The sequence below is a fragment of the Aulonocara sp. 'chitande type north' Nkhata Bay genome, linkage group LG1 (genome assembly GCF_057382095.1).
Source record: "Aulonocara sp. 'chitande type north' Nkhata Bay isolate Kocher_YH1m ecotype deep benthic linkage group LG1, A_spYH_male_GT1.1, whole genome shotgun sequence".
NCBI lineage: Eukaryota > Metazoa > Chordata > Actinopteri > Cichliformes > Cichlidae > Aulonocara > Aulonocara sp. 'chitande type north' Nkhata Bay.
Window position 1 is genome coordinate 16,194,430 of NC_141344.1, and position 12,375 is coordinate 16,206,804.

General features: G+C 39.6%; 1 protein-coding gene across 1 annotated transcript in view; it reads left to right on the forward strand.

Annotated features, from left to right (window-relative positions):
• The window catches only part of LOC147338873 (CUB and sushi domain-containing protein 1-like), a 451,030-nt gene that overhangs the window by 100,108 nt on the left and 338,547 nt on the right, over nucleotides 1-12,375 (forward strand). Inside the window, exon 2 of the mRNA XM_086285727.1 lies at nucleotides 9,451-9,667. Coding sequence (XP_086141853.1) covers nucleotides 9,451-9,667 — 217 coding nt within the window. The remainder of the gene's footprint in view (nucleotides 1-9,450; nucleotides 9,668-12,375) is intronic.

Consider the following 12,375-nt stretch of genomic DNA (forward strand, 5'->3'; position numbering starts at 1 on the left):
CACACATTCAGGAGGTTGCTGAGTTTGTTGATTTAAAATGTTTCCAGCTAGCTTTGACCTTAGATCCTATGCATGTTTCTGATGGAAAATCTGTGTGTGGTTTCTTGTGTGCTGACTCTGGCTTGTGGGGGTATATCATATTTCTGGGGTTACTTTTCAAGAATACAAAGAAATTCATACATTTTGTTTCTGTTGTTGTTGTTTTAGCCTATCTCCAAAGTAAGCGAAAAACTGAGCATACTGCCTCTTTTTTTAGACACAGCGCATGCTAGGGGGGCATCAGCGATTTCCATTGTCACATCTATTCTAGTAAGATGGCTCTGTGTATATTTGCATGTTTCCTTCATTGGCTGATGCACTCCTACATGGTGCTGGAAGAAAAACTAAAAGTTAAACTAAAGGAATGTTACTTTTACACACGCAACTTTACTTTGGATTGACATTAGTTATGCAAGGTGCTGATTTCTTTCTTCTTTCTCCTGCCACAAAATAAACTTTGTGTATGTGTGCGCATGGGTTCTTTGTTAGTTACTCCCTCAACTGCTCTTTAATGTAACGATCTTTCAGCCACTCACATGGTCAAACTGTGGCCAATCAACTCAATGCAACAAGACACAGATAGGAAATACCTGACTGACAAAGGTTTATTTCCATTTTTCTCCAACTGTTGGCGTTAACAGTACCACTACAATTTTTCTATTGTGGATTTTTTTAGTAAAAAATAAAAATAAAAATGCAGATTTCCTGTACCTGTGATCCATATTTCACATGTCATGTCAAAGTGCATGTCAGAGCACAGCTATGAGATTGCTATGACAGCCACATGCACTGTCCATGGTGCTGAAATGATTTCCATTAAAATGGAAAATTCAGTTTAATGTTTCATTGTTAATTTTAATTTAATTTAACAATGAAAAAAAGACAACAACAGTATTTTCAGTGCAGGGCCATCATCCCTCTGCTTTCTCCTTTCTTCAGCCATTTCTCTTTGAAACCCATTGCGCAGGCTGTGAAATTCCTCCCACTGAAACCACAATTTCCCACAGAGCAAGTTTAGAATTAGTTGGCTTAGTGGTCTGTACGTTTTTATCACAACTTCATCTGTCATTCAAAATAAACTGACACAAGTGGAGAAACGTCTCACTCTCCCAGCATGCACTCTTAAAGCTCTGTGATGCCTCCTCTGTACAGCAATAACTGACACCATATAAAAGAAAGAAGAAAGTACTCAGATTTTTGTGACTGACCCTCTTACATAAAAACTTCATGGAGGTACACTTTTGCTTAGAAAATAGTGCCAAACTAAGCAAACATTGGAATTTAAATTTTCTCACATTGATAAAGTATAGATTTTAGGCTTTGTTTCCACTGCCATTAAGTTTCCAACAAATCACCTATTGCAGATTTAAAGAACCAGTTTAATTGATGTGACACATGATGTTGCATGAATCCATAACAGCTGCTTCATTTGTACCCACAGGTCTATGATGACGCTTCTAGGTTGTGGGCAAAACTCTTCTACCTTGCCATAGGGTGCGGAGTTGTTTCCTTACCTCCCTCTTTTAAGCTCAAAACAGCTTTTATGGATCATATACTTTGTCACAATGCACCCTGTCTGACTAAGGCAAACTCAGGTAAAACGAGAGAGTTTAAAAATATCTGTACTGTGAGTTTCAAAATGTACCAAACAAAACAGTCACACTAAGGACCGAACAGTCGTGTTCTAGTCTTGTTCTTTTTTTAGTCAGTCCATTTTGACTTCAGGTCCCTGTGTGGAGTACAAAGATACAGTAACATCTCAGTCACCTTTTTTACTTTGATATGAGAGCCAGTCATGTGATTGAAATTATTTGAACATAAAAAGACAATCTGCACAACTCTTTTATTTCTTGTCTTCGGTAATGAGCTGTTATTGTGGCACATTTCCGCACTGCATTTGCCAACACTTCATAAAAATGCCCCTCGTGCTTTGGCGTGACTGGACTGACATCAACTCCCCAAACCCCAAACAAATAAGTATGGGCTGCTCTACTGAGACTTTTGAAGCAAATACAAATAATGGATTGACAGAATTTCCACTGGTGCTTATGAACAACCATGTCTGCAGGCACACTAATACTGAAAAATTAATAACCTGGTTTCTAAACATTTTCGATGATGAATCAGATCTACTTTATAGTTTTCACAGATGGAGAAAGAGTGGTAGTAAGACCAGTGATGTACTTTCAAATGATTTTTAGTTTGAAGTTTGTGTTTGGTTGTGTAGCTTCAGCTAGATTTTAATCCTGTGATTCATTTTCATTCACTTTAATCAGATCATAATTATTGAGCTGTAGGTTAAAAGATGATTGATTGCATATGCAGACACTTGGTTTTCCTCAGAAATTCAGATGGTTGGCTTTTGAGCTTTTGAAAGTGAGAATTATATATATATATATATATATATATATATATATATTTTTTTTTTCCCCCCACAATGTACATAGAAACACATCGTGTGCATTTCTCTGCCATGATCTCCTTTTCCCCCTTTATCGTTATTTCAGTCTGCTCTATCCTTGATCGTGCGTCTGACACACACACACACACACACACACACACACACGCCATTAATCCTATCTATCTCTGCTATCTTCAGACAGCAACCCCTATTCCTTGCTGACAATGTTTGGGATTTACTCTGGATGTAGCCTTGATTCTTCCTGTGTGACTCTGTGTGTTTTTCCATTTGTGTGTGAGCGTGAGTGTCATATGGAGCATGATACATGTCTTTCAATATCCATTGGTTGTTATGGTGACTGGTATTAGAGCATGTGCTCTCCCTTACCTTGCATTTGTTTAGCTGCCCTCTTCTTATTGTCTTTGCACATTTGGTTAACATTGAGTATATTAATATTGAATTTGACATATCGCCCCTTTGATTTAATTGACAAAAGGTTTCTATTCTGTTTGTTCAGTGTTTATTAGTTTGTCAGTTTGCACTTGAATGATTTTTGTGGCAAAAGCAAATATTGCACAACATGATCTTGGCCTCAAAAAGTAAAATCACCGAGTTGAAATTTTGGGCAAAAGACTATCTGCTTTCAAAATCATCACTTTTCTGCACACCCTCATTAAAATAAATGTAATTCTAATTAAAAATACGTGTGCTTACTCTTAGTAAAGTGAACTTAATGATGGCTGTAAAAGGATTCAGACTAGAGAACAAGTGTTAGAAGTAACTGCCTACACAGGAGCACAGGAGAACGTATTTTCCAAAACAGTTTTTAGCATAGTTAACTGCACAGATGGACTTTCATACTATTTTCCAGAGACCTGCTTTTATCCCCAGTGAGCACCAGCTAAATGCCCTGAATGCCTGAATCTATCTGCAGCCCCACTTACTTAAACAGTTTGACAGGGGGGCTGACAAAGACCGTGATAGAGAGAAAGACAGACAGAGAGAGGTTGTGGTATTTGTTCTTTGTGTGATAAATATAGCAGGTGAGTGGGTGGAATGAAAACAACCTAACACTCTAGCAGGATAAGAGAGGAAACACAGAAGATAGATATAATGATACCAGGAGAGAGACAAAGTGACGTAGCGATAATAATACTGAGGAAATGAGAAAGAAACGTAATGACGCTTAGGGAAAGATGAGATGATGCTAATACAAAGATAATTGTGGTGAACAAGTGATGTACAGAGAGCAGATTGGATGAAGGGATGAGAGAGCAGGATAGAGGCAGAAAGAGGAAAAAGGATGGGGGTAATGATGACAGAGCTGGGGGAAGAGATAGAGGAATTGAGCTGCAGGGAGGAAGACCACGAGGTAGACAGAGATGCATGGAGAGAGGTACAGGCATGGTGATAACACCGGTGTAATAAAGAGAGCAAGAATGGACAGAAGGTTTAAGAGAGGAAGATATAGAAAGAGGAGATGGAGAGAGATGGAGGGTTGCAGAGAGACAAACATAATGTGGGAGAGACACAATGATTCTGACACAGAGATAATGAAAAAGAGGGAGGGGGTGGTACATGAGAAGAGTGAGGGGGAAGAGGCAACAAGGGAAAGGAAAAGAGGATACCAGGAAAACAGACAACAGATTCCTCTCCTCTCTACTTTTTCATAGCTGGTATTGAATCACTGCAGTCAATAGTTCTACACAGCGTAACTTAGAAAGATGCATTTGATTTGTGGCCCAGCACGCTGTGGAAAGAAGAGGCCAGCATTTGATTTATGAGCCAGGGACCTTGTGGTCAAGTTCACTACAGCTCTCCACCTCTCTGCTGCTTCTCAGCACCTAAAATTTAACAGTCTGTCAGATTGCTATGTAGATTTTTTCATTGCACAGTCAAACCATTATCAAACAAAGCAGATTTTGTTTGGGTATGGAGGGCGGATGTGATTAAGAAATAATTCATTTTCCGCATTGCAAAAAACTATTGTACAAGTGGAAAAGCATCAAGTTGCTGTGGCTTTCCTGCTGACATTTGTCGTGCAGTTCCTGTGAATGCCTGTTACAAATAAGAAAAGCATCAAGCATTCTTTTTTTTTTTCCACCGGTGGTATCTCACAGCAGTATTGCTGTGCAGGCTTGCTTGCATAATAATTAAAAGCCTCACAAATACTATGTAAAATCCTCAAATCTGTGGGATCTAAAGCAAACAAAATGTACATCTAAGACTTAGCCCTGTGTAGAAACAGACTGGCAGTGTGCATATTAGCATTTGCATTCACGTCAGCACCTGATTACACAGTGTGCAAACGGCACCACATTTTTATCCGCCTGTGTCTGAAGTGGTTATTTCACTCGCTACTTATAGACACACACAGAAATTGTCACACACACACACACACACACACACAGATCTATCTCTTTTTTTTTATTCTGTCATACTTAGCAAATAGCAAACTCAGGGTCTATATCTACTAGCTTTTTGCTTCACAACAGCAGTTCAGCTTACCATTCTAATGATGCTTAAAGTTATGCATTACTAGAAATGTAGACGATTTAAGTGAAGAGTGGGTGCTGATTAGCCTGTGTCTGTCAGCTAGGTCTCACCTCAGCTAGTTGAAGTCAATGAAGTCAATTTTCATTGGATATATAAGGTCGGTGACTTCTGGTGCATGTTGATTGATTGATTGATTGATCATTTATTTCAAGCATATGTATAGATATATATAAGACAGAGCATAATTTAATGCAAAAATTTGATACATAAAATGGCTTGCTGTGCAGTTAATGTACTAACACACTGTGAGCCACGTTTTTACTCTAATTTTGATGAATGAAATTCTAGTACTTGTTTGTATACTATGAAAGTATCACAGTATTTGATAGGAATCAGTGTCTCTGCTTTCTACGAACAAACATGAAACTGTTTAGTGCTACACTTCCACAATACTAATCCAGATGTGAGTCCAGAAGCAGTGATGTTAGAGTTGGTGTGTCAAGCTTTTATGTAAAGTCCATGGTACTAGAACTAGAAGAATATACCATCTTTTCAATCTATTATTATGTTATTAGAGCACATTTGCACATTGAAATCGATGTGTATAACCTTTTTGTTTTATATTATTGGCAAGTTCTGATAACCAAAAGCTCATTTTATGCTACTTTTAAATTTAAAAAAAGTTGTTGGAATTACAGTGTTTGTTAGAAAGCAGGCCACAGTTGTTTGCTCACTGATGGGCCACAAGAAGTTGCTTCTGAAAAAACAAATTACGGGATTTTACTTCCCTGATATAAATAGGTAGCATAGCTAAGAACACACTACTAACAGTAGAAATCAGTCAGTTTCCCTCTTCAGTTAGGAAACTGAAGAGGGAGTCCTCAACTCTGCATTATCTAAGAGGATAAACAAAGTGCTTTTTACTGAAATGCCCCAAGTATGATGCTTACAATATGGTATCCGGGTTGATGTGCATATCCGCTGAATTCTTCTTATCCCATCTGCTCAAGAGGGGGATCTGGCAGCAGAAAAGATGGCAGACAGAAAGAGAGAGACAACTGAAGACAGAATAAGGTACAGACACAGATACGGCTGAGGGGGAGAGGTGAACTGGGTTGGAAACACAGTGAAGAACAATCTGAAATTAATCTGGACACTCCAGATGGTTTGAAGTTAGTGAGCGCACATGTATGTGTGCTTCTCAGTTCCTGCCAGCTTGTCCATTTGGGCTTGTGTGTAGGTATTTACTTATTTGTGTGTTTTCTGTTTCTTCAGAGATACAACAACATCTGGTATGTACTCAATGAGCAGGTTCTGATATTAGCCTCATGGAAAAAGACAAAAATACACAAGAACAGCCTCACAAACATTTTGCTAACATTTGGTTGACTGGATTATGACCCAGTGAACAGGGAATGGAGTATGTGCATGTCTGTGTTTGTGTGAAAGACTGCATTCTTAGTAATGTGCAGTTAAATACATGGCCATTGCTCTCTGACAGTTACTACTGGCTTTCATGTGTGTCACACAGACACACACTCAGCACCACACATCTCCATGTGCCTTGTATATTCTTCAAGAGTAAACAAGGACTGGATTAGGAGTTCTGTACCATAAGTTGTGTGCTGTTTTATTTCCGCGAACAACACATGCCTCAAGTATGTGTTTTTCTGTTAAATGTATTCCAGCTAGCATTCCTCACTTAGCTTATTTCATGTTTGATTTACTTTCCTGGTGACTCTAAGTAGCATCAACTACTTCTGTTAAGTGATCCTAGATTTTTACATTTTGAAAACAGCTTTAATTATAATAGCTATATTTTTCTTATATTGAATTATAGAATTATATTGAATTAGCCTGGTAGCTATTTTAATTCTTTAGTATATATATCTGTGCAAATAATGTTCATGTGTACATGTATATATTTAAGTTTGAAACACCTATTGTAACATAGAAATTGCAAACTTTGGATTGCATGAATTATATTGTATAAAGATTTTTTCTATAACTCTAACTGGAGGACTGTGTGTGTTCATGTGTCTGTGCTAAAGTTAAGTCATGACTAATTGAATCATCTTAATTTTGGCTTTTTTGTGATTATGAACCCTTTCCTCAACGGGTTGATGATTTAGGTTTCCACTGATCAATGTCACATCATTTTGTTCCTTAACAAATTACACAGTGTGAGAAGTGTCTATATAGGTTTATATAGGGTTAAAATATATGTTCTACATTTATTCGTATCCATCTACAGGGAGTGCAGAATTATTAGGCAAATGAGTATTTTGTCCACATCATCCTCTTCATGCATGTTGTCTTACTCCAAGCTGTATAGGCCCGAAAGCCTACTACAAATTAAGCATATTAGGGGATGTGCATCTCTGTAATGAGAAGGGGTGTGGTCTAATGACATCAACACCCTATATCAGGTGTACATAATTATTAGGCAACGTCCTTTCCTTTGGCAAAATGGGTCAAAAGAAGGACTTGACAGGCTCAGAAAAGTCAAAAATAGTGAGATATCTTGCAGAGGGATGCAGCAGTCTCAAAATTGCAAAGCTTCTGAAGCGTGATCATCGAACAATCAAGCGTTTCATTCAAAATAGTCAACACGGTCGCAAGAAGCGTGTGGAAAAACCAAGGCGCCAAATAACTGCCCATGAACTGAGAAAAGTCAAGCGTGCAGCTGCCAAGATGCCACTTGCCACCAGTTTGGCCATATTTCAGAGCTGCAACATCACTGGAGTGCCCAAAAGCACAAGGTGTGCAATACTCAGAGACATGGCCAAGGTAAGAAAGGCTGAAAGACGAGCACCACTGAACAAGACACACAAGCTGAAACGTCAAGACTGGGCCAAGAAATATCTCAAGACTGGTTTTTCTAAGGTTTTATGGACTGATGAAATGAGAGTGAGTCTTGATGGGCCAGATGGATGGGCCCGTGGCTGGATTGGTAAAGGGCAGAGAGCTCCAGTCCGACTCAGACGCCAGCAAGGTGGAGGTGGAGTACTGGTTTGGGCTGGTATCATCAAAGATGAGCTTGTGGGGCCTTTTCGGGTTGAGGATGGAGTCAAGCTCAACTCCCAGTCCTACTGCCAGTTTCTGGAAGACACCTTCTTCAAGCAGTGGTACAGGAAGAAGTCTGCATCCTTCAAGAAAAACATGATTTTCATGCAGGACAATGCTCCATCACACGCGTCCAAGTACTCCACAGCGTGGCTGACAAGAAAGGGTATAAAAGAAGAAAAACTGATGACATGGCCACCTTGTTCACCTGATCTGAACCCCATTGAGAACCTGTGGTCCATCATCAAATGTGAGATTTACAAGGAGGGAAAACAGTACACCTCTCTGAACAGTGTCTGGGAGGCTGTGGTTGCTGCTGCACGCAATGTTGATGGTGAACAGATCAAAACACTGACAGAATCCATGGATGGCAGGCTTTTGAGTGTCCTTGCAAAGAAAGGTGGCTATATTGGTCGCTGATTTGTTTTTGTTTTGTTTTTGAATGTCAGAAATGTATATTTGTGAATGTGGAGATGTTATATTGGTTTCACTGGTAAAAATAAATAATTGAAATGGGTATATATTTGTTTTTTGTTAAGTTGCCTAATAATTATGCACAGTAATAGTCACCTGCACACACAGATATCCCCCTAAAATAGCTAAAACTAAAAACAAACTAAAAACTACTTCCAAAAACATTCAGCTTTGATGTTAATGAGTTTTTTGGGTCATTGAGAACATGGTTGTTGTTCAATAATAAAATTATTCCTCAAAAATACAACTTGCCTAATAATTCTGCACTCCCTGTATTTAGTGATGGGATGGATGGAAGTCTAAGGGTTCTACAAGGTCTTACATTTGCAAGTGTTTGATATGTGAATGTTTGATGTCAAGGAAGTTTACTGAGCGAGCAATGTGATCACATAGTGGATGTGATTTAAAAAGCTTCATATAGTATTTTTGTGCATGTATGAGTCTATATGAGTGTATGTGTTGTGGTAGGTTTTTTTCTGGATGATCATGTTTCTGAGACTGATAACACTGAGAGGATGGAGGCTATGAAATCTGAATATATGCCATGTGTGTTCATATTCAAGTGCTTTGCATGAAAGCTTTGAATGGCATATGCTACTGTGTCGAGGGAGGCTGTGAGACATGTCCTGCATTATATTTGAGTTGTGTGTGAGGACATGGGCTTGTTAACACTGGGCTTTGCATACTGCACATATTTAAGCTCTGCTCGATTTTTGCTTCAGATATACTATCCATTACAATATTTCTAAAGGGTGTGGGGCACAATGTATAAAAGAATGTACGTTTAACTTTGGTCATGGGAGTTTGAATTGTTTGCATATTCCCTCTTCATCATACTGTTCTAATCTCTGTGTAAAACTAAATCTGAAGAATGCATGGAACCTGATCGTATCCTTAAAATATATTTATTGTATAATGTATACTTTAATGCAGGATGTACATTTTCTTACATGTCTTATCTCTTTCTCTTCTAGCTGAGTCTTGTGGTGGTGTAGTCCAAGGTCTGAATGGCACCATAGAGTCACCTGGTTTCCCCCATGGTTATCCCAACTACGCCAACTGTACATGGCTGATAATAACAGGGGAGAGGAACCGAATCCAGCTAACCTTCGTCACTCTGGCGCTGGAGGAAGACTTTGATATTGTATCGGTTTATGATGGACAGCCCTCACCTGGCAACTTAAAAATGAGGTTAGCACTCATTCTTTCATTTTCTGTCTGATGTGGTTTCCTGTTCCTCTTTTTTCTCAGTGTCTTCCCTCTTTCCAACCTAATCTCCCTCCCTCCACATCCTGATTTATCAGCAATGTCCATATACAGTGGGGCAAAAAAGTATTTAGTCAGCCACCGATTGTGCAAGTTCCCCCACCTAAAATGATGACAGAGGTCAGTAATTTGCACCAGAGGTACACTTCAACTGTGAGAGACAGAATGTGAAAAAAAAAATCCATGAATCCACATGGTAGGATTTGTAAAGAATTTATTCGTAAATCAGGGTGGAAAATAAGTATTTGGTCAATAACAAAAATACAACTCAATACTTTGTAACATAACCTTTGTTGGCAATAACAGAGGTCAAACGTTTACTATAGGTCTTTACCAGGTTTGCACACACAGTAGCTGGTATTTTGGCCCATTCCTCCATGCAGATCTTCTCGAGAGCAGTGATGTTTTGGGGCTGTCGCCGAGCAACACGGACTTTCAACTCCCGCCACAGATTTTCTATGGGGTTGAGGTCTGGAGACTGGCTAGGCCACTCCAGGACTTTCAAATGCTTCTTACGGAGCCACTCCTTTGTTGCCCGGGCGGTGTGTTTTGGATCATTGTCATGTTGGAAGACCCAGCCTCGTTTCATCTTCAAAGTTCTCACTGATGGAAGGAGGTTTTGGCTCAAAATCTCACGATACATGGCCCCATTCATTCTGTCCTTAACACAGATCAGTCGTCCTGTCCCCTTGGCAGAAAAACAGCCCCATAGCATGATGTTTCCACCCCCATGCTTCACAGTAGGTATGGTGTTCTTGGGATGCAACTCAGTATTCTTCTTCCTCCAAACACGACGAGTTGAGTTTATACCAAAAAGTTCTACTTTGGTTTCATCTGACCACATGAAATTCTCCCAATCCTCTGCTGTATCATCCATGTGCTCTCTGGCAAACTTCAGACGGGCCTGGACATGCACTGGCTTCAGCAGCGGTACACGTCTGGCACTGCGGGATTTGATTCCCTGCCGTTGTAGTGTGTTACTGATGGTGACCTTTGTTACTTTGGTCCCAGCTCCCTGCAGGTCATTCACCAGGTCCCCCCGTGTGGTTCTGGGATCTTTGCTCACCGTTCTCATGATCATTTTGACCCCACGGGATGAGATCTTGCGTGGAGCCCCAGATCGAGGGAGATTATCAGTGGTCTTGTATGTCTTCCATTTTCTGATGATTGCTCCCACAGTTGATTTTTTCACACCAAGCTGCTTGCCTATTGTAGATTCACTCTTCCCAGTCTGGTGCAGGTCTACAATACTTTTCCTGGTGTCCTTCGAAAGCTCTTTGGTCTTGGCCATGGAGGAGTTTGGAGTCTGACTGTTTGAGGCTGTGGACAGGTGTCTTTTATACAGATGATGAGTTCAAACAGGTGCCATTCATACAGGTAACGAGTGGGGGACAGAAAAGCTTCTTACAGAAGACGTTACACGTCTGTGAGAGCCAGAGATTTTCCTTGTTTGAGGTGACTAAATACTTATTTTCCACCCTAATTTACAAATAAATTCTTTACAAATCCTACCATGTGAATTCATGGATTTTTTTTTCACATTCTGTCTCTCACAGTTGAAGTGTACCTCTAGTGCAAATTACTGACCTCTGTCATCATTTTAAGTGGGGGGACTTGCACAATCGGTGGCTGACTAAATACTTTTTTGCCCCACTGTATCTACTTGGTACTTGGACCGTTGTATATTTTGTTGGCCATCTTTTCTTCAAAATTTAGAAGAAGACTTAGCTCTAATCTGTCTGTCAATTTTAAGACAGGTAAAATAACAAGAAAATAAACCAAGCAGACATTTTTAATATTACAGTTGTTGGGAACACCGATTACTGTCTACCTAAAGGAGCACAGCGCCGAGGGGTATAAGATATTTTAGTTTCTGAATATTAGATTACTAGATTCATAACTTTTGCACTGTCCACTTCCTGCTGTGACAAAACAAATTTCCCACGTGTGGGACTAATAAAGGTTATCTTATCTTATCTTATCTTAGTGTATAGGAAACAAAGATATGGTGTATAAACAACTCATCACCTAAGATTTCAGGTTACTAATGACTACTGTCTTTTGAAAGTGAGTTCAAAAACTTGCAGGAGTGAGCTTCATTGATTAAATTTGGCTTATTGCCCAATTCAGCATAATCTGAATAAAGTGCAGCTGCTCCATAGAAGTCCACCTTATACTTACCTCCACCTTATACTTATGCCTTTATGATACGTGCTGGAACTCCTCCAGCATCTCAAAATAGTTACAAGAGGGCAAAGTCACAGAAGCAAGTTTGGCGAATAGGGCAGGTGTTTAGTGAAATGTGTGTAGGTGTAAGAAAGTGCAGTAGTACATCTAGTTTAGATGCCTCAGGTATTCAGACGTGGAGATCCCCAATGCAACACCTCTGGTGGTTAAGGACTCTTAGCCAGTACATGTGGTTGTGAGTTAATAACTAGAAATTGCTGAGCTCATCTGGACTTTGTTCCACTCTAGAGTCTCTCTTGGTAAGAGGTGGTGAACAGGTTTTCTCCAGTTGATAAGAGTGCTGTTCTCCTGTGATATCAGGTCAAGGAATGAGTCCTAACTATAATATGTGTTGATAATTTTTATGGTCACAATTTTTCAGTTAAGGGCTAAAGGGGTGTTAGGTC